The sequence below is a fragment of the Clavelina lepadiformis genome, chromosome 2 (assembly GCF_947623445.1).
Source record: "Clavelina lepadiformis chromosome 2, kaClaLepa1.1, whole genome shotgun sequence".
NCBI lineage: Eukaryota > Metazoa > Chordata > Ascidiacea > Aplousobranchia > Clavelinidae > Clavelina > Clavelina lepadiformis.
The window spans coordinates 3,175,842-3,198,966 of record NC_135241.1 but is presented as its reverse complement, the minus strand read 5'-3'; the positions used below and the strand labels follow the sequence as shown (position 1 = coordinate 3,198,966).

The following is a 23,125-nucleotide window of genomic DNA, read 5'->3' as shown; positions in this document are numbered from 1 at the left end:
TTCGTTTTGATTTAACCATGCAAGTCTAGACGGGACAGGTTTAATAAACGTACGCGATGATTGCTATGACAAATGTGCAAAAACATGAGAAACAAGAAAGCAGAAATTGCAACGAACAGCTAAAAAACTTACACAAAAAAAGATCGATTAAGGTCCTAGAAAAGCTTAACAAGTCTGCGTTTATGAGATTTCTTTTCCCAAAATAAATCCTTAAAAGTTTCGAACTTTCCTGCTTTGAATTTTTGCGCAGAATCAGGTGCGTGATTACGGGGCCCATATTTATGGGATTTCTTCTCGATCCGACCTTGTTTCTGGGGTTTGTTTTTCCACGGCACCCAGAACCCGCCGTGTAGTTTGGGGTCGACCAAGCGCCGATTTGGTGGATAAACCGCAGGAACTGCCGATGCGTTGTATTCAACGAGACGAGACAGAAGTAACTCTACCACCTTCAAGTAAATAGCAAAAGGTTAAGCCTTCTTAATTGCAAAGTGAGCAATCGTCTTACTATATGCAGCAGGAACGAAAGCTCTACTTGGATACATCATTTTGGCACCTCGGGGTGAAATTTTGACACTTCCGCAGTTTCGTTCGGGTCGTTCTCGATGTCGAAAAGTTTGACGTTTTGTGTTGGGTTGTTTTGCGGTTTGAAATTTAGCTCACTCTTGTTGTAGCAGTCGCACTCTGGTGGCCTAACCCACAAGTCCATGCCTGGGAATAAATGTCGGTGTTTTTTGTGGGAATACCGCTTGCGTGCTTATAGCCTAATTTGCTTAGACATATTACGTATCAAACGCCTGTAGTAGTATCGTTCTATCTACAGTACTGTTGCATCACTCCAGTATAATGATTTTCCCCGGGAACGGTTGCACAAAATCCTCCAGTTAATTTAATTCAACCTTCTGCCATCAGATCTTTTTACCTGGAATTCCGGTTAAGAGCTTCCACTTCCCGGAGCGTATGCCAGCACGGATGGAGACGTCGAATCCGTGTCTTATATCAGGCGTAACGTTCAACTTCTTCTTGTTGAAGAGTGGATCTATGTTGTGGAGGATTTCTGTGCGTTTTGAACGACTAAGTCCTCTGGAAAAAATTATCAGATAGGCTAGATTAATATGCTGCATTATAGCTCAATCTTGCTATCGACAAGATTTTGAAGATGAGAATCTTAGAAGGTTGTTTTTATTAATGCCTCGTACTTCTTCCTTTAAAGTGATGACGTAATAGTTTGCATCATAAATCATAGTATTTGTAACGTGCTCATTGCCAAAGTGTTTTTAGTAAACTATATCATAAAAGCCTACTCTGCTTTTATTTCTAAAACATTTTTCCAGGCATTCACCGTATTGCATCCCATTGGTCATAGCCGTCCAATGGTTTAGTTCCTGTCATGATTGGACACTTGGTAGCGCTCATGATTGTTGGTAGCCAATCAGAAACGTGGATTAGTTCACGGTTCACCACGTTTGATGATTGGAGCCCAAGGAACTTCCCGTGGATGAAACCAACCGCTTTCACCCCACCTTCCCATAGTGTCCCTTTGCTTCCCCTTAGCGGCCAATTGTTTCCGCCTCTTTTGACCTGACCGCCATTGTCTGGTAAACGAGATAAAAATATATTACCTTATGAAGTACGTAACTGGATTATGTTTAAATTGGTCTTGCGATGTCTAGGAAAAGAACCCTAATTGAAAAATGCGTCGGGCATCGGTTAAAAGTAACACGTTCATTCTTGTCATACATTTAGAGCATTTTTTGTTTGAGCCGCTTCTAAAATACTCTTTGCCTCTTCTACTGTCCCAAGCTAGTTACAGGTCCGTATATAATTGTAAAAAAACAATGTCATAGATTTATATTTCAAAGATGCTCACCAGTTGAAAAAATAAATATCGTGTCTTTCCACATCCGGGCATGCTTCAGATGCTGGCTCAGACGCTTCAACGCTCGATCCATCGCCAACACCATTGAACCGTATACGCGCCTGCATAAGAAAACTGCCAGCTTTTTGAAGCGTTAAATCAAGAAGCTGATTGACTGATGTCAAGATGAGGCAAAGTAACACTCCTATACATATGCAGTTTACTGATATGTATTACTTCTAGCACACAGTATGCTAGGGGTTGTAATTGCGTAAACGGGGGTACAGCTACGTACCTGTCCCTGTCTTTAATGTCCCGAAACCTTCTCGAGCGCTGAGGTGGCATTTGGAGAGGTCCATGGACGGATTGTAGCGCAAGATACAGGAACAAAGGCTTAAGACAGAAAGATTTAGTGCATTAATTCTAAATTTTAAAACAGTTTACACAAGCATTCCTGTTTTGACGTACAACAGATGCCATTTTACCGTACATATGTTATACATACACAATGAACATACCGCGGCACATATTAAACAAATATGCTTTCGCCTTTAAGTCGATATGTATATATTAAGCAAGATGCGGTATCTTGTGCTTAACGGTCCCAGCCAAACCTTATTGGTTTTTCGGTGAGCTGAAATTATTTGCTTTGCTTTACGGATGTATACGTCAGTGGAATATACACCCCATGTGCTGTTGGTTGGTCCTCGCCTTGAATCGTACATGTCGACGCCGCAATATTTACGTGTTTTCTTCGGTTCGCATTTGTGCTTGGTGTAATAATTTTCGCCGCCGGTAAGGAAGCCTTAATTAACAACAGTTACGTTTTCACAATGAAAATTATTGCTTGAAAATAGGCCTACAATCAGCTAAACCTATTTAGTTGTTTGATGGTATTTCAAAAACCATTTTAAATATAACGTCTGACCGAAAAATGACTGAAATCCTCTATTCCAGGGGAGATATTCGTCTTTGTGGAAGCCTAAATGCCATTTTCCCAACATGTGGGTCTTGTAACCACAATTGCGTAGCTGCTCGGGTAGAAGAATATTGTCCAGCGGAAACCCATGGGCTTGTGTTCCTTTTAAGACGCCATGCATCAGTCCTGTATGAATCTGACCGGGCAAATACTTTTTTTAGTTTGCAGTCCACCATTAAGATCAGTATCAAATAACTTTTCAAGATAAGACTGAGGTACATTGTGCTTGATATATTTTAATACCAGCAAGATGATATCAACATGATAATATGATACCTGATATCTTCCGCTCAGCAGCTGGCCTCTTGTAGGAGAGCATATTGGTTGAACATAATAATTTTCCAATTTGACACCTTTCTCTGAAAAACAAAGAAATTATAGAGACCATTTGGTTTTTTAATAGGACGTAGATTGCAGCAAGCAATTAACTTAACCTATTTTGTAGGTTTTGAGAAAAATTTTAGACAAAACGTCAAACTTAATCCGTTTGAGATTAATTAAGGGCTATAAGGATAGATTAAGGCCGGTTACTTAGAAATTAGGTTCAAATTTAATCTAAACTATTGGATCAAGATACTTTTTTTTGTAAAATGAAAGAACTGTTATTATATTGATGGTATGCGCTAGATGCCTTTTGTAATTACTTTTAAACACGACAACTTTATTTTAAAGGTAATACAACGGTATAAAAGTTTTACTTAGGATCCGGTTGATTAAACCAACTAACTTCTGTCTATCACACTTAGAACCTATAACGTTAAACAAAATGTCACCTGCCAAACTGTCGAGAAAAGGGGTGTACATCTGCGAACCATAATCTCTGGCGTGGTATCCTATGTCATTGAAGCCAAAGTCATCGGCAAGCACGAAGACAACATGTGGTTTTTTTGGGGACTTTTTTCTCCGCTTGTTATAGTTATCACTTGAAGAAAAGCTTAAAATAGACAAAAGCATACAGATGCTGTAAACTACCTTCATCTCGTTGCGTCATACCTGAGTATATTTTTGCCAATTAAAACTAATCAGGAACGAAATTATGTTTTCTGTAAAACGTTTTATGTTGCGGTATTCATATGCTGTACGTTCTACCGACAGTTCTATCATATATTTCACTTATAATCCTCAGATTTTGCTGATCGACTCTTCTCTAAAAGCAAACAACCAAAAAAACATTTAACCAACGTTTCATTTCTATATTTCAAAGTTAGTGAGCTGCTGTGAACGACAACAATGGAAAGAAGACGATTGCGGTCGAGCTGTACGTTTAACTTGAACCACGTGATAGACAAATTTAAACCCCTCGTGTTCTAGGCCTCACACATTGTACTGTAATTACTTTCATTTCATATAGCACCAGGTCGTAAATTCACGCTTTGTTGACAGCAAATAAATGCGTGGCTGCCCCGCTACGGCAGTGAGCGATTCGTCATTAACAGTTTGCTTGACTCTTTAGAGTTGAAAATCTTTCTCCTTCGATGCTAGCGTGAAACCAGCAGTCTATCATGTATCTTGTAACCGAATATCGTTAAATGCTTTTTGCAGCCGTATAAGCCGTAAAATTAAGCTCACGCTTCGAGGCCTGCATGTTTTAGTTGGCAGATAATACAAGTAGTTTTCTCAAGTCGGGCCCAACTGCCATTAAGAACTTAAGTTTTACATTCGTAGGGTTACTTTTCGTTCTCACTCCGCTTTGTGCTGAAAACAAAACTGCCGACAGTATACCATTCATCAAACTATTGAAACTTAAATGGTCTTAAGTGTACTATGCACCGCTTAATGACTAGTCTATACCCTTTCTGAAACCAAAAAATTCTTGGTTTCCTCTAAGTCTGAAAGGTACGGATAAAAAAGGCCTTCTGTTTTAAAGTGTGACAAATTTCTTAAGGGGTGTAACCTCTTCATCTTTAACAAGCCAACAGACCAAGACCACTTTCAAGACATAAAACAATCAAGTTCATTAATTACCGTCTGACTTTGTTGTTTCTTCCTTCCTGAAAATCGATCGAGGTTAGTGGATTAGCAAACAAGCTTCTTTGTAAAGCCGGGTATTTTCTTGTTACGTCATCGTATTCAAACAATGGCGAATCGAAAGCTGATTTGATGATCTTAATTCATGTGAGAATACACTAACAAAAGCTTAAGTATCGCAAGTCTTACGTAACATAAAGCATATGTACTAAACTGTAGATATTCAATTGGTTGGGCTCGACAAGCTGCAGGCATACTAGTTCAATGCCTTTAAACGCACAAATAATCCGAGCACCTCTTCTTATTTCATGTTGCATATTTTATTCGAAATGTATAATGGCGCGTGTCCGTTTCACTGGTTTTGAAAGCAACCATTAAACCCTTACACATCTTTATATATAACTTGAATTTTAAGTTACACTGCATTTTTGCATTTTAAACCCAAACAATTTTTCCTGAGTTCATAGAAAAACACATTACTTTGTTTGCGAACTAAACACTGTGCTATCAGATAGATATTTCCGCTGTCAAACATCTTATTATTAACAAGATGAAATCATTGGTACAATCATCACCAAATAACTCTTCTTTCTACGTCACCAACTTGATTTACATCTCAATAGCCATACGTCATTTGACGTCAAAATGACGTATTATGTTTCACGTAAAAGTTCAGTACGAAAGAAAGCTTTTCAATCCAAGTTGAAGCTTTTAAACCTGGTGCTTAAGTCAGGCAAGCAATACAAATTACGGGTTGTATATATAGATGAGCTGAGGCACTTCAGTTAACGCCCTTCAACTAATGGGTCGAAATACAGTATGAAGTTTTTTTTTACATGTTCTTCTGAATATTCTGTTCTCTTTCAGTTAGCACGTGAAATCACACTACCATAAACATTGAAAAAGAATGGCAATTTAAATGGCTGTTTGCTCTTTTTAGCTTTTAAAAAGGTCATCGTGGGCGTTCATCTGTCAAGTTCTTAGCCAGCATTGTCGAAATATTTGTGGCTGACGTTATGTAAATAAACACTCACGTCATGATAAAAAAAAGTAAACTTTGAGCAGTAATGGATTTACAGGGTTTCGCGTGTGTTCAACAAATCTATTGTTAACTCAGTCGGCGAGTCCATGCAATGTTGAAATTTACGAAATGGACTTGGGAAAAATTAGGTCTTCTTTATAGGTCTGAAGAAACCATCGTAAAATATTGTCAGGTGTAAAAACTGCCACGCAAAACGATTCGAACTGAACTGCGTATGTTATTTATAACTTGCATTTAACCCTGAGTGTACGATAGCCTTGAACTAATATCTTAACACTTAAATAACGGAAGACGTAACTCTCGTCAATTCTGTATGCTCACAACAATGTAGTATAACCGTGTTTATGTAGAAGACATATTAATGACATAGAAGTTGTAAAATAAATATTGTAAAAACTTCAATTTTCATTTTCTATGTTATAAAAATTAAAAGGCCTAGAATCCTAGATTGTAAGTCAACGTCTTTCTTCCCGGTCGGACTGACCAAACAATCTAATGTCTTCACTTCATGCTCTACATTAAGTAAAGAATTTCGTTATTTTGTATTTCTAAAAATTTGATAAAAATGGTACTCTATGCTTAGAAATAATGAATAGAAAACAAAAGCGTTCGTTTTATGACGTCAAAATTATCTGTATTTATCGACTTCTAAAAACCACACGTTATCATGACCAAAGATAAAATTATTATAGCTGCAGACAGGGTTATTTATGGTACAGGGTACGAACTTTGCCGTAATTAGACAGAAATGGCTTTTCGAGCATTTCGAGCAGCGGTCAAGGCTGTGGTGTAAGTGCCCAAAGGTTCGTTCGTGCGTTCTTTCCAATTTTTTTTCATGTTGTCCATATCTTCAACTATAGGTTGGATTTCTCGCGCAATAGTTTGTCATATTGCAATTTCCGCTTGCAATGCTTTGGACGTTTTGCGCCGTTGACTGGTTCTTTGTTGTACTGCTCTTGGTACTATTCTTGATGATTGGTACACCGACGTTTCAGGTTGCAATTGAGTTTCGACTTGTAACGTTATGTCGCGTATCTCTATACTTGGAATACCCTCAGTGTACAGTTTGCCTGTATAAGTCCTTCGGCCTTTCCCCATTTACCACCTGTTGTACCTATATTAGCTTTGTACTTACTAACTGCTTTCTTGCTGATGGATCTTAATTCGAACCATTTTTTCTGTATTCTTTCTCTATTTTTTTTTCTGTCAAAAGCCAGTCTGACAGAGCCAACTCCATGCACATTGACAGGGCTATTAATTTCCGCCCACTCTTTATCCTCCATATTTCTCGTTTTTTTTTTAGATGCATGGAGTAGATGCACGGCATGCTGCCGTTGGAAATTCGTAGTTTTCTTTAACTAAATCTACCAAACAATTGGTTTCATTACAACCCCAACATCTTCTGTTGTCATCATTCCTAGTCATTTTTAGTAAACTGTTATTTTGCTTGTTTACATTTTTTACTAGCCTTACAAATCTAACAGAATAGAACATTTCACTATGTACAGCAAAATTGACTCCCAGAAGAATAACTTTAACACATTACGAAAATGCTAAACAGGTTACGAACGTAAAATTTAGAGATGTGCCGAACACGAACCCGAGCTTTACTTTTGGTTTTACCCTAACGTTTAAATTTGCAACTAAAAAAAACAAAAAGCAATAATTGTTATAAATTTGCCACCGGGAATAGTTTCTAATCTTGCTATACCTGTCTGTCGTAAGTTCAAAATATTAGTGCAGAATACGTCACTCGCATCAATTGTTCACCCATCAGCCAGCTGAATAGTTACCAGAACTGTAGCGATTTGTTGAAGAGATGCTGAGAATATCCTAGTAATGTTACGCTATGGGCTTTTTCAATTAGTTTCTGCTCATTTTCTGTTAAACTGGGGGTATAACATTCCCGTAGAATGCTGCTCACTTTTTGAACGAGCCGCTCTGCCTAAAGCTCGATCGCGTCCCTGGTTGAATGGTTCATTTAAAATGTTGTTCTTGTTTAACGAATATAAACCTGTTGAGGAACAATTCCAATAGTTGGCCCTGAAAAAAGAATCTGTGTCCAGGTTACGCAAGTAGCTATAATTACTCCAGTAAAGTAGCCCTACTCTATGTTTACCCATTCCACATTCGCTCATACAAAGCATCGTAACGATAGAAGTTTTTATTCCAACACTGTACAGTTTTAACATCATTAAATACATCGAGCTGCAATGAGGTCTAGCACAATAATTTGTCAATCTCATCTGATTTTTATGATCAAATTGTGAAGATTGATATGGTGGAAAAAAGTTAGTAAAAGACGATACTCATTCGATAATGCACCCAGTTGTGCGGCAATAAAACTGGTAAAAACAACATAATGTACCAAAGACCGCAGTGAGATGTGACAACATAAACTACAAATTTTTACGTTAAAAAAATTGAATTTCCCGATTACCACAACCTAATAGAATACAACTTGGGAAAGAGAACGGGAAGAGTTTATACAGAATGTATTTGAAAGCAAGTTTGTAAAATATCCATCACCAATTTAGTCTCTAAAAAACTTATAAATGAATTTCACGCACAAGTTGGAAAACATATAAGTAAAATTCATTTGCAAGTTAGAAAAAATGCTTGTAGAAAATGATGTGATGCGAAAAGAGCCATCCAAGCGGTTACAAGCCAGTGCCAGTGTTGTAGTTACGCATATACAAGCTTTAAAAACCCTTTCTTAAAAAACATCCAATGGCTATAGAAAAAATATATATTAACAAAACTAAAACATTTGTAAGCCGTAGAGAGATAATTTGCAAATTATAAGAAAAGAGCAATCGTAAATACGTAAAATGGTGAAAAACGTTTGAGTGTTCGAACACCTCTGATGGAGAAAGAAACAGCACAAATTACAAAAAAATGTTCATTATTTCATGGGTAAAAACACATAAACAAGGAATGTACAAAGTAAAATTATTATAATGGCAGGTGGTGTTCAAACAAATGAGCAAAGCTTCACTAAATATTTCTACATTGCAAACATTTCATTGCACTTTTTATGATAAAGGGCAGTGACTTATTATACAAATGAAATAGTTTGGAAAGATATAAGTATTGCGAGTTATGTTTCTGCTTGCATTCTGCTCTAATTACATTCTTCAAGGGCGTTATTGTCCTTGTAATGAGCCACCAAATGTTTCCACGTGGGATACTTGGAAAGTAAATCTTTGTTTCCTTCAACATAAAAAAGAAAACGCTCCAAATGATTATTGCTCTCTTTATTAAAAAAGAATACTAATGTACCTTATAAATAACTACATCTTTAGATAGACGTAACAACAGTGCAAAACAATCGCCTTCCAGACATCACTTATTATCACCTCAGACAGAAATAGAAACACCATCGTCTCACCTACTATTCGTAGACCCAATCGAGCACGAGTTATTGCTACATTAATCTGGTGATCATCTGATACGAATCCAATATTTCTGAACACCCAGGCTGTTTCTGGGTCTTCTTCCAAGGGCAACATCTGGTTGGAACGAACCATGGATAAAAGAATGCAATCGGCTTCGCTTCCTGAGTAGGTTTGAAGAAAGAAAATTGCTATTAGAGAATAAAGCACATTTTTGGTACTGAAGTCAACATTGTTGTCGTGTGTAACTCCAAAATTAATTATACCAAATTGAGTGAATCACGCATAAATAGTTTTCCTGAGGCATAAAACATATTTGTACAGTACAAACCTTGGCTGGTAACAACAGTGCCAACATGAATATTGTGACCCATGACACCTAGTTTCTTTTTGATTATTTCTCGTATTTTGCTGCACTGAGCAAGATATGGTGTCAATATCATGATGTCTTTGGCCTGGAACTTTTTCAATAACTTTTCCCCCAAAGTAACCTGCAGAAAAAGAAGTAAAGGATTGCGACATCTCTTGCACATATTTTGTCAGAAGGTGTCTTTAAACAATACAAAGCGTTGTTGGTTGTTAACAAAGAGATGGGACCGGTAACATATGTCAAAGTTGGAATAGTCCTGCTACACAATGGATTGCGTTAGTCCTTGCAAGTAGTCACCTTATTACGTGGTTTTGACTAATCCGATATGAGATTAATCAAGTGAAATTCAACCATGACAATGTTTTTAATAAATCATAGGTGTATACAAATAAATATACCAACCACAAGCTCAGCTTCTTTTGTGTTGAACTTGGATTTGCTGCTGTCTTCTTCTTCCTCACCATTGACATGGTAAAACTTAATTGGATCAACAACCACAGGTCTTTGTTCAACTGATTGGTCAGTTATTAATCGACCACCATAAAACTCTTTTGATGGGAATTCACAGATACCTGGATGCTTTGCACAAACAACAATAATAACCAATCATGGCTTCTTAAAATGAATTAAGTAAAATCTAGTTAATTTATCTACATTAGTTTTAATGATAAATTGGAAAATATTTCACTAATGGACGCCACAAGTGCATAGACATATTAACTACATCCTTATATTGATACTGTATTTTAAACAATAAGCTCAAAAAATATTCATGTTGTTAATTCTAACCTCTTTAGAAAAATATGCCTCAAACCAAACACTTTCTTTTTATAATTCACAAAATATATATATTTATTCATAAACTAAAGTGTATTTTAAAAGAATATCTTTTAGATGATAACTTTCTATACCATTCTGTATTGCCTGGTGAGCTTTAGAGCATGTTTGCTGAGTCTCTCAAACAAAGATTTATCCAATCCCCCACGCTTTGCTTCATGACAAATAACAATGGGTTGCAGTTGTTTGTGATCTCCAATAAGTGTCACTTGCAAATAATTTTCCTGCAAGCAATAACAAAATATTTGTCGCCCAAAACATGTAAATTCATTGAAATTCGGTGGAATGTTAAAGCAGAACACCTTATGCTACCAACTTATTCTGACAATGGTTCACATTTCATTACCTCCGATTTTGCTGCAGCCACCAGTGGTACAAGGCATTCAGGTTCGCTGCACATCCCACATTCATCGATGATGCACTGTGCATATGTTAAGCCTGACACCAGTGGACCTTCAAGTGGAAATGAAGTATCTTAAATCATAAATCTATGACCCTCCATTATCGTAACTGCAATGTTCAAAAAATGTTTGTCATACCTCCTGCAGCAATGCATGTGCAGAGAACAATGTCTTTGTCCTTGAGCTCTGCCTCTTTGGCTTCTTTCAATAATTTGTCATATTCTTGGTATGTTTGAAGTTCAATGCGGTCAGCTTTGTTTGGATCCACCATTGCTTCAGCAAACCTTGAAAAACGTTTTAATGTATAAATTTTCCTTAGCTTTCATTGCAATTAAAAATCCTGTTGCATTGTTCCAAATACTTTTGATTTTAGTCGATCTATCTCAGGATCTAGGAAGATTCGGAAGAATTGGATGACAAAATACATATTACTTGCTGTAAATAAATAGAAAAGGCTGCTATGGAAATCTTATAAACTTGAAACAAAATTACTGTAAAACCAGTATAAGATATCATAGCATAAATAGATGAAACACCAAGTCTAAATATAAAATGACAAACTTTTGGTCAAACTTCTTAAGCTTTTCAGCAAACGGTTTTCCTTCTTCTCTGATGATATGATGTAAAGCAAATGGACGTAACTTTGGATCTGGTGGCCGTGATGGTTTTTCAGAAAGACCAAACAGCTTTGGTTTATTTGGAATCGGGAAATCCAGTTCTTCCAACATGCTTCCATACACTCTTACTATTTTCAATGATTTCGTCTTCATTAAGTATTCTAAATAATAAAAAGAAGTTAATAAAAAGCTTATGCTGTTGAAAGTGAGACAAAGTCAATATCAAATAATCCCTTAACATAACCAATAAAAATAGATTACATTCTTACAAAGTTACCCAAATGTTTCATACGCTTGTCATGTAAAGTTTGTATTATGTATAACAGTACTAACAAACTTCATAGTTCACACAATTAATTTAAAAAACTTTGTTTCTTAACCTGCAACTACATCCACAGATTTATTTGATGGGCCGCAGTAAAGCAGTTTTGCTTTCCTCATCATGGCTTTATTGATTCTACAGAAATAATAAGCTAAATGGGCACCCATAAGTGATTTTCCTGTACCTGGAGAAAAATATAATGGAAAAAATTAACAATAATACCATTTCGCCACAAGAAAAATAAATAAACAATAAATGTGCAGTCACACAAATGTTAACACTTAAAAAGTCTTTAGCTATAGAAAAGTTCTAACCTGGTGGGCCCTGTATAAGTGTTAGCCTGTTTTTTAAAGCAATCGTTATATTTTTTATTTGCTCTTCATTTAGATCAACGTTGAATGCTTCAACACGCACCGAACCCACAGAGTTGATCACATGATCAATACGAATGTCAGATATCATGGATTCTTGATTAGAAGTATCAAGATAGATGTTCCTGATAAATGCAGGTAGATCTGGATTGTGCAAAGCATGCAGAGCCTTGATCATTCTCCTGCAATAAAAGAGACTCATCTAAAAAATCCAAAGTTTGAAAATAATATTATTTTGTTTGTTAGTACTCTTACATAATAAATAGCCTGCTAAAATGTTTTTATTTATAGCTGTTCATTAACTTTTTTTGCTGTTGCTTAAAGAAAACCAAACACATTTTTTAGTTTTCTTATGGAAAATCTTATATATTGCCTTTGCAGGTATTTTAGTCAATTCATTTATACATTTTACCCTAAAAAGCTCATATCCTGGATTCAAATCACTATTAAAGTTAACAAACCTATGTGAAATATCCAATGGGATTATTTCACACGTCATTTTCCGTGTTTGTGGTGGTGGTGGCAAACCATTTGTGTGATACTTGGATACAGTGAATGTGACCTTAGTTGTGGAGTCACTATTCTTGACTTCCGTAATTACTGCATGTGCAATCCAGACGTAACCTTTTCGACCTTTTAAATAAAATCAACGATTTATCTTCATTTTGCAAAATGATGTTAATTGAAGTAAAATCAGAATTTTGACAGCCAATTGTTATTTTGATTTTAAAATAGTATTATAATCTTATTATTAATTTATCATTATCTTATTATTTAATATAATTAACAGTATTTTTAATCTTATTTAAGATGTATCTTTTTTGATATCCTCTGCATTATTAATCGCTTTACATAAAATAATGACTTATACTTGAAGTAAATAATTGTCGTTCCCGTAAACAAATTAGATCATCTTCATTGAAGTGAATAAACCGCTCATCACAGAATAATTTTTGAAGCATAAATTGACCAATGATTTTACCTAAACAAAAAAAATTTTTGTGGTCATTGCAAAGTTTAATTTTAGACCAAAATAGTTTAAGCTTTTCCACAAACCGTGTTTGACTTCCAATGCCACATCAACTGAATTTAAAAACATTGAGTTGAGACTATGAACTGCGGAGTATTGGCCATCAAGTCGAACAAGTGATAACCAGTGGTTGTGATAGAGCTTTAGCTTTGCATTTTGAAATTGCAGTTTTTCTTCTACAAGTAAGTCACCAAACATTACATAACTGAAAGCTTAATAGAGCTTAATAAATTAAATTCTAAGCAATCATCGTAAATTTACCTGCTGGCCTATGTATCTCAAACACATCTACATGACGTCGATGTTGTAAGCAAACATCAAACTGGTCATTAAGATGCACAAGTTGTGGAAGTAAGGTGGGTATTCCCCATTCCACGCCCCTGGAAAGCTGGAAATGAAGAGGTTGCAGTTTGATGTCAATCTCCAGTTTAACAGAGTGATTTAAACTTGATCTTTTGTCGTTCAATTTCACTGGCATGCTTTCCATATTGTCAATGATGCTATGACATAAAAGCATGACGTGCATTTCTTCACACGTTGCCATTTTTACATTTACAGCAGCTTATCGGTTTTATTGACACCAAAACAAACATGTACATGTTTTGTTGAGGCTTTGTTTAATACCTGTATCAAATAACATGTAATCTTTAAGTCAGAACAACATATACCTTAAAAGAGCATTTTTAACATCATTTCTTTTCCTTTGCAAAAGCAAATCACACTTTAATGTTGAAAGAAATTCTTGCCAGTTTCTTGTTTCTATGACCTTGCATCCAGTCAAATTAACAAAGTGGTCTTGGTCGACAATATTGTAAGACCTGTTTACAGGCAAAATATATTAAACACACTAAATAAAAAGCTGTTGACAGCACCAAACCGAGCTGCTGACAACATATAAAGTTTGAAATCTCACCCTGGAGATGTCTCACTTATTATGATTTTTAAGAGTGTTTCCCAAATTATGTTGTTTCACAACCCACTTTAATCATAAAAACGCGAATAACAATCCCTGATTCACTGCACTGGCTACAGTGCATAGTACTTATTTACATATTTAAAAGGTTTTATTAAAAATTTATTTCAAGTAATAGAGCAGTTTCTGTCAACCATGTTGTTTGTAAATACATTTGTAAACTTGTTTCTGACTCCCAGACATGTCTGTGAATATATTTGTATGTTCCCGTGGTGTATTTCTGCTCATTTTGAAAATTCACAACTTTGAAAATGAACACATATTGATTCATTAGACCTAAATACACATGTTTCATGCCCCACTGTGGCTTTACATTGAGACACACTGATCTTTATAAAACCTTTATAGAAATAAGCTAAAAACCTAAGTTCAATCAACATAGTTATGGGTTAGTAAATGGCTTGGATAACAAAACTAGTGGAATTATTTCACTAAATATTTTTTAAATGAACGATAGGTTTGGGAGATTTGCCTAAAAATGATTGAAGAAATGCAAATGTGAAGCACCTTAATCAATAAAATATTAATAATTGAACCAACTATAAAATACGATTGTTTCCGAATGCAATTACAGTAATACCTGAACTCCCATGTAAATTGTGTGTCGTTTGTCTGAAGCAAAGCAATTTCTTTGGTAGAAATCTTAAATGGGCGAGACAGAGATGGAAAAGTAACCAGGAGATTGAAGTCATCCACCTTTATCGAAAAAAGTTTTATAAGTGGTACTATTAAGAAACGACAGCAGAAAAAAGAGTGAAGCTGTTCAACGTACTTTTGTTACAAAGCCTTCATAAAATTTAGGCTTGAAGTTTTTCTCAAAATGAAAATATTGCAAGGCTTTCTCATGTTGCATTGCATTGTCCTCTATCCTTGAAAGCTCATGCACCCTGAATGTACAACAACACATGCTATCCAGCTTATACATTTATTAGCACTTCTATATACTATTTAATCACAACTTGGCCTATCAAACTTTTATGCAAGCTAGAATAAGGTTTATGAACATCAGTAACCACTACTTATAAACATCTTTTGTATTATTTGTTTAGTCTTTAATGCACTTGACTTGGAAATGCTTAGACCATGGTATAAGCTACATTATTTTATCTCATGAAAATTGTGTGATTTCTACTTTTCTGTGACGTCTTCTGGAAGGTGATAACAGTTTCTGCTATGTGCTTCTGTGTTGCGAAGTAATCCTACCACCATACGTTGATTGACAATGTCGGCATATCGGCGCAGTGGGGAAGAACAGTGAGCATATGATTCAACACGCAACAAAAAATGCGTTGTATCATCGACACGATTCATTGTTCCACAATCAATCTTAGGTGTTATTGCTTTAAATCTAAAAATAAAGTGAGTCAGAAAAAGTGAAGTGCAACACAAGGTGTCTGTCATTGCAGCAGTTTATCCAAAAGGCCAACTTATAATACGTGACAAGGTCAGATAATCAGTTAATTATATATTCACAAATACTGAAAAGAATGTTATTTTATTGTTGCCAAAAAGTTTCCAGGCTCTCACATCTCATTACGTGTAGTTATTGTGATGTTTGACATCTTGTGTCTTTACATTATCTTGTAAAAAATGTTAACAGTGCCAATAATGACGTTAAAAGAATGTCATTGTACTGACGTAAAAAATTGCAGAGCAATTATTACATCCATAAGTCGGCAACAAGAAATGCCGTTTATACTATACTATTAAAGCATATTTCTATTAGTATACATATTTCTCAGAGTTAATAGAAGAGAAAAAAGGTAATAAAGATATTAGCAAAGTATAGCCTACATTTCAAAGTTTATGTGGGCCATACAAAGTGGTTGTTAGGGCCTGTATCTTGGACTGTGGACCGTACGTCGTATACCTCTGGTGCATGTGAAGAGAATTTTGCCAAATTGTTTTAAAAAAAACAGGTATTACACCCAACAGATTGAAATTGTAATTTTATTCCAAGGTAATGTTGTTCAAAAATTAAAAGAATTCGATCTAAAATTGCAACTTGTTGAACGACACAAAATGTAGAACCTACTTATTCAATCCAGCCATTAACATTGGTTGCTTATCATCTTGGCATGCCAACATGACTGCTATTTCAACATTATTTTCTTCCAAGGCCCTCTTTATAACTTCCCAAACCTCACTCGATAGAGGCATGATTCCTTCACTTGAAGGCTTCTATAAATGATATGTTTTGATTAGTTTGAAATACACAAATATAGTCTTGTAAGCACTGAGGACTTGGTTGTTGTTTCAAGCATCCTTTGTCTTTTGATACTTTGTTTTTGTCAGAGTAGAAAATTTTTCCTTTCTTTTGCTTTGTTTCAAGTTTAGAGCTGTTCAAATGAATTCACGCGATAATGACGTAAACCTTGCCTAAGATCACATCACATTAAGTATAAAATGCTATCAAACAGCCTTGAGCTCGAAGCCTCTTGCTTTCGAGTTTTGAGCGAAAACTTTGCTGTTTGAACTATGATGCTGAGAAATATCAAGCCAAACATACTTAAGACAACTGTAAACAACCTACTTTAATCTCTTTCTCAGTCTCTTTGTTAATGAACTCCCAGTAAGACATTTGATACAGAGAAAGGTCAGACGGGTTCCATAGCTCGACATCAGCAGGACTTGGCACTTTAAGAGCTCTTCCGATAAAAAATTCATCAGAAGCCTAGCATATTGTTGAAAAAGATTATTAAACTTCCTTTTCCTAATTAAACCAAGAACCAAATGCGCTAAGACTTGCTGTGACAAAAAGCAATACTTGTACAGAAACATATTCTAAAGAATCTAAATAATTTAACAAAAATTCCCAATTTTTTTGGATTGCTTATTTTCTGCCATTGACTGTGGGGAGCAAAAAACGTATACTGCTAACCTCATTATAGCATGCTAAAACAAAAATAAAATTTGCTAACAAACAATCAACAATCGGGAAAACCCCAGGGTTTAAAATATGCAAAGTGTTAACTATAGTGGTGCTATAGTAGTGCACAATTAGGGCAGATACATTAATGTTATATTTTAAAAACAGGCATGTTTTGGACTTACATAAGTCCCTCATTGTAGCATGTATAAATCTAGAATTACATTGTGTTTAAATGAGAAGACGTTAACATAAATAAAAAAGGGGCATAACTTTCGACGAAAAAAGACATATAACAGAAATGCGTCTTGTTGGACTATTTGCAGCCGTTTGGTATAAGAAGTCTATTGCTTTAAGATCTATTTAATAAAAATGGTTAAACAATTTAATAAATTGCCAAATTTTCAAGTATCATTAGCTGCAAGAAGAAAAGCGAAATAGCTGTAACCCACCCTCATAAAATAAGCCATGCATGCGTTGTATGTTATCATTGCCTCCTCAACAACAACTTGAGCCATACAGACATTGTGCCAATCATTACCAGGATCTTCTGGTTCTTTGTAGAAAGCAGCTGCACCCAAGCGCAGCACACGCAACTCCCACATTATTGTCCAAAGCTTATCTGAACATATAGGTACAGCTTGTGCAAATATCACAATTTTTCTCATACGTTTGCAACACCCAATGCAATGTACTTACTCATTTTATCGAGCATTTGTGCATCTACAATTAATCCATTGTTATATTTGTTTAAGTAGGTCTGGGCTTCGGCGAAAGTAAAATTTTGTTTTACTTTGATCTTTGTCAAACGCGGTTTCAACATTTCATAGTCTGCTTCTTCCCAGTCTTTAAACAATATTACAAACATAGAGCACACCTTTAATTTTTTTTGACAGCAATTAGGTAAAAAATGTTCCTGATAATTTATTATTTTTCTGTTGCAATAGCATGGCTTTAACTCAGCTGCAAGTTATGTCTAGGTTAAGCAAGCTTTAAAAATATATCACAAAAAAATGTACCATTCAGTTTATGACTGGTATAAATATGCAATGGAGGTTGACTTGAATGAATAAAAAAAGACACAGCTAAACGTTCCTTTCCACTTGTTAAGCTGCATTCTTCATTGATGGGCTGCGGGAGTATTCTGCCACTATCTGTACCATTTCCTTAACATAAAAAGGTTTTCAAAAACATTTAGAAGCCAACACAGTGTAAACAAGCTTTGTAATAATTTCACTAGTATATATTATTACTAGACCATGGATGAATATGATTTTATGTATTGTATTGATGTGTAGCTTAAATCAAAATACGCACAAGCAACAGCAGAAAAAAAAGCTAAAAATTGAAACTGGTAACTTATTTTATGTGGCTATCAGTCATCAGCTGAAAATCATCAACTTTGTTAGTGATTAGACAAAATTATTTTAGTAAAAAAACAAATTGAGACAGTTATTGTAGTCGATCTATGTATTACAATGCATTTATCTGATTATATTGTCTTGATGCTTTATCATTTCGTTATTTTCACACAATTACATCGTCATGCTAAACTTTTAAATCTGACATGACATGTTTGTTTCAATGCAAAAAATGTGATCCTAACTCTTGAAAGTGAAGAGTATTTTACCTGCATTAGTAGTAAATGACTACATAGTTTAGCAAATGGCGACCAAAGCAGCTAATAGCTAGTGCCAACTGATATATTAATGAAGAAATAAAATTTAACCAAATTCTTTGCCCCTATCAAAAACTTGGATTAAAAATCTGTTTCCTGGAATTTCTTTAATAGAAGATCAGCAAACAATGGCAACTTTACTACAAGTAGTTTTACTAATCAGTTCAATGCAATCTTGAAATCTTTGTAATCAGTTTTTTGCAACCAACTTAACCCCAGCAATACCACAGAATCCAGCAAACCTGTAAAAGATGATCCCCGTTCTTCAGCTTCGATGTCTAATTCACTGCCCTCGGGTACAAGTGAAGTAACATCTGTTACATGAATTCCAACCTTGGATAAAAATATGTTGAAATCATAAAATTATGAAAAGTTGATTGATATATGCTTCCTTTTAAGTAAAAACGATTTTATTTAAGTATATTTACATTCCAGCAGTTTTCATGATCTTTACATTTTTCCACACTGAAACCATCATCAAATATTCTTGTTTTTTCTCCATCGATGGTAAAAGTAAAAAGGTTTGTTAAATTTTCCCTTTCCCGCGCCATGGATAGCATCTCTTTTATTTTGAATGTTACTATCTGCTTTCTTGCCTCATCTCTTAGTTTGTTTCTTAAAAGTATGGACTGTGCAATATTTATGCTGACAAATTTCAATATCATATAAATATTTTTTTCATAACAAAATAAACTTACCTGTGAGTTCCTGGTGGTCCGAACTTCACATCAAAAATGGTTGATTCACCAGCAGGAAACCTGCCCTCGACATACCCAAATGGATAAAAATGGTTACAAGACCAGTGCATGTAACGAACACTATAAAGATCTGCCACCTGGTGATTACTTGCATGGGTATTTACAGTCCTAAAATTCTTATGTTTCAGATGAATATCTCCATCTGTTGGTTTAAAAAAGTACAACTCCAATGAAAATAAGGAGCTAGAGCTATTCATTCCAGATTCAAAACTCTTTTACTTAGTGCTAGTTGAAATATGTCAAAAACATATATTTTTTGTGCATTAGTGTGCATTAAAGACTGTAATTTCGGGAGTTATTTACTTGATTGTGACCGCTTGTAGAAATGTACGTGTTTTTCTTTAATTTTATAGTATGGACACTTGGTGTGAAACTTCAGATAATTTTCATCAATTGGAATCATCCTCATAAAGTCATCAAGGCGACAGATGAATCTTTTCCTGTAAATGTCCTCTTTCCTGTGACAATTTGCAAGATTAAGTTTATAATCTATTCATAAAGGTTAGTTTTTGTGTTTCTGTGTATTACTAACAAATTGAAGCATCAACTAACTAAAAATATTAATAACAGGCTTATGACATGATATTGTACAATATAAGATAGCACCCATCTTAACCAATACAATTTTGCACCGTTTTAGAATCCCAACAACTTTTCCAGCCCAATTTACTTCTCCATTCAAAGTATTGCGTCTACTTCGTGAAATTATCTTGAAAATATGAGAACATCATATATCTGCACTGCTAATGGGCAGTGTACTTGATGAAGTTAGATGAGTAAATGCAAAATGATTTAACGCTGTATAGAGGTGTTTTGCTTCAAATGTGAATTTGACTATTACATACAAGTATTGACAGTTCTTATTATTCTCACGAATATGAATTTTGCAAGCAAATTCAGGCCAGATACATTTTCTTGAATAAACTTAGCACTTTCGGTTGTATGGTTGACATTGAACATTGTAAAATGATCCCAAGAAAATTTAGCAATTTTTGCATAAGCAACAAGAAAAAGTCAATTTCTATAAATTTTCAATAACCTGACAGGTTGAGGCATGATTTTCTTGCTTAACTGATACTTTGATTAAGCATGATGAGCAAATTTAGCAGAATCAGATTTGCATGAATATCAAAATCTATTATTCCTATCATAAGAAACTGTTATGATCATTTCCCAAAAAACTTTATACTAAAAGGCATCGTCCCAGTTACATATACAAAACTTTCCTTATTTCCTACTCGCAAATTTGCTGTTTTTCTTTTGGTTGTTTATAAATGAAAGAAACTCTATAAGAAACTTTAACTGCAATAATTTTTCAGAGCTTACTCAACATAGGTTAAGCTAGTAAAGGTCTCGATGCAAAATATGTTAAATACAAAGTAAGTGTAATAAACCCAAGTTACCTCAACCACAACAATGTCGCCACTAAAAGTTCGACCAAGATTTCGCTTAGTGCTGACTTCGATTTTTTTCCCATATTCAGCTCCACCGTATGTTAGAATGACTGCTCTGCCAAGAAAGTGCTCCAATCTCTCCAACCTGCACTTCTTGTATTTCTTAGGTTCATCAAGAAGCATTTTTTCAAGCATTTCAATGGAATACTTTCGATAAATTGGTGTAATTTCATCCGCTCGATCCCTGTGTGAAAGGTTACGTATTTACAATTAAATTGATGATGAACACAATCTAATAGACAAGCAACATTATCATATCTACAGCATTTTAGTCAAATAGTTTTAAACTCAAACACTTTTTGTTAACAAACAATTTTGATCAGAATTTTGAAAACTGCAACCAACATCCAGTCATCTGCAATGTTTCAACTCTTGTTACCTGAAAACATCTTCATCGGGTTCATTGGGATCATCTGAGGGTGTAAAAAACCTGTAAATAAAGAAAAAAAACGCTCTTGTTTCTTTTTTGTATAGAAGCACATTAAATAAACGCAGCTTTATTTGGCCTTTATTTATAACATTGATGTTCGTTGTGAGTTAAACGTTAAACCTTTACATCATTTGCGAAATAGGTATACAAAATATAATAAAACTTAATAAAAAAACATACTAAAGTCTTGTCTAAATAATAAAAAATGCGTAAGTATTGATGGTGATAACGAAATGGTTAATACCATGGAGGACAGATCTTGTTCAAAAAGCAACTCTACAAAATCCCGGTATCACATTTCCAATATTTGTCCTGTCAAGATTAATTTTATCATAATGTTTTCTCTTAATAAATTATCATGATATTATTTTTTCTGTTATTATTAAACTGTAACGATTTTTAACCATAGTAAACAAATCATTTTTTATGGCTTGACTCAAGTTAAGTCATTTTGAGTTGCGACTCCAGTCAAGTCGAGTCAATTTGAAACTGAGACTAGAGTCAAGTCAAATTAGTCAATACCTCTTTTGAGGTCACACTATAAGTGTCACATTAAATTGGCTACAATAACGTCATGCGTGTCTACACATTAGCATGGTTGATACTTATTGCAAGGAGTTGCAGGAAAATTTTAAAAAAAAATATCTGTTCTTGTTAGCTAAAGTTGTCTTTTTTGCCATTACAATTGTCATAACGCAACACCGGTTTCAAAAACTTTACCTAAAACTAATTTTGACCAAGAAAATTTCACTTTTTATTAAAGTATGGTACAACTTCAATGTAGGCTACTGAAACAGTGCATTTGTATAATCCCTAGTCAGCAGTCATGTATTCATTTTTCATATTGTGGGTATCCCTAGTCAAGCTGTGGTTCTTATGATTCATTAGCATTTGCTTTCTGCATGTCTCCCAGTGCTTAAACTATCTACTCTTCAGTCTGTATTTTTTTGCTAGCATTTTGAAATATATAATTTTGTTTATATTCCATAATACAATAGCCAAGGGCAAACCGAATCTACGTTTAATTTTTGAAGCCCACATGTGGGAATTTCGAGTACATGCCATTGACTGTTTTAGTACTTTAATTGCATTAAAGCAGCAAAATTGGCTCTGTTAGCTCTAGGGTTAGATGCAACGTATAATGTCTTGTTCACAACTGCAGTTTCCTGTTTAAAGCAAGTTTTGAAATCTGGCATGAAATCTTTAACCTACATAAACAATTTCACTTATTGAGAACAAATCCATAACTGCTTGCAAGCAGCAGTACCGTCCATAGAGACTCTCCGCCAGGTAATGGCTGATGTCAACTGACTAATAGTTAAAAACATTCAGCTAAATTCCTAATCCTAAGTTTGAAAAAGCCATCTAGTTGAATTAAGACGACTTTAAATAGAGTTATTGTGTAACTTACCCATCAAATTTGTCCTTTGATGTTTTAGATTTCATATTGCGCCACTACGTTACTGCACTTACTACTACATGCAATACTTTTTGCGGTTAAGGAACAAAACTTGATGTCAACAAAAGGCAGTCTGTCTAAAAGTTAACAGTTATTCAGGGGAACCTGTCTCATCCAAAATAAAACTGCATCTGCAACGGCAACGGCAACAGTAACAACAATAAGTAGGCGATCGATGTACAAAGGTCGTGGCAATCGGAGTGATCACGTGAAATAATTTGACGTCAGCACTCATAAAAGCGTCACAAACAAAATACAGAAACCACGAACTTGTTTGCATGGGAACTAAACTCTCCTCCGCAAGCGAAACCTGTCTT

At 34.9% G+C, this 23,125-nt stretch overlaps 2 protein-coding genes across 5 annotated transcripts; both read right to left on the bottom strand.

Moving 5' to 3' along the window:
• Positions 1–24: 24 nt before the first annotated feature.
• On the bottom strand, positions 25–4,935 carry LOC143447406 (arylsulfatase B-like). Of its 2 annotated transcripts, XM_076947495.1 has the most exons (11): positions 4,800–4,935; positions 3,608–3,768; positions 3,111–3,193; positions 2,784–2,970; positions 2,470–2,660; positions 2,151–2,248; positions 1,868–1,977; positions 1,340–1,592; positions 920–1,080; positions 554–708; positions 25–446 (listed from the first exon to the last, which is right to left on the bottom strand). In XM_076947495.1, the coding sequence occupies exons 2-11, from the start codon at positions 3,636–3,638 to the stop codon at positions 156–158; spliced, it is 1,560 nt and encodes a 519-aa protein (XP_076803610.1). In that variant the 5' UTR covers positions 3,639–3,768; positions 4,800–4,935; the 3' UTR covers positions 25–155. The 2 variants fall into 2 exon arrangements, with proteins under 2 accessions (XP_076803610.1, XP_076803609.1); XM_076947494.1 differs by lacking the exon at positions 4,800–4,935 and having other exon boundaries at positions 3,608–3,980.
• A 3,046-nt stretch (positions 4,936–7,981) lies between these two features.
• Positions 7,982–23,052, bottom strand: LOC143447400 (3'-5' exoribonuclease HELZ2-like). Of its 3 annotated transcripts, none has more exons than XM_076947485.1 (31): positions 22,761–23,052; positions 21,299–21,349; positions 20,869–21,103; positions 20,098–20,174; positions 19,769–19,923; positions 19,406–19,607; positions 19,136–19,322; positions 18,950–19,040; positions 18,049–18,195; positions 17,729–17,875; positions 17,482–17,651; positions 16,694–16,834; positions 16,196–16,341; positions 15,293–15,508; positions 14,933–15,047; positions 14,741–14,856; positions 13,856–14,005; positions 13,449–13,687; positions 13,214–13,363; positions 13,029–13,139; positions 12,619–12,790; positions 12,101–12,339; positions 11,845–11,970; positions 11,409–11,625; positions 10,986–11,131; positions 10,793–10,899; positions 10,521–10,670; positions 10,012–10,188; positions 9,571–9,730; positions 9,236–9,403; positions 7,982–9,057 (listed from the first exon to the last, which is right to left on the bottom strand). In XM_076947485.1, exons 1-31 carry the CDS (start codon positions 22,793–22,795, stop codon positions 8,969–8,971), a joined length of 4,632 nt encoding a protein of 1,543 aa, XP_076803600.1. In that variant the 5' UTR covers positions 22,796–23,052; the 3' UTR covers positions 7,982–8,968. The 3 variants fall into 3 exon arrangements, with proteins under 3 accessions (XP_076803600.1, XP_076803601.1, XP_076803602.1); XM_076947486.1 differs by lacking the exon at positions 22,761–23,052 and adding an exon at positions 22,562–22,677; XM_076947487.1 differs by lacking the exons at positions 20,098–20,174; positions 21,299–21,349; positions 22,761–23,052 and having other exon boundaries at positions 20,869–21,095.
• Between the last annotated feature and the right edge of the window lie 73 nt (positions 23,053–23,125).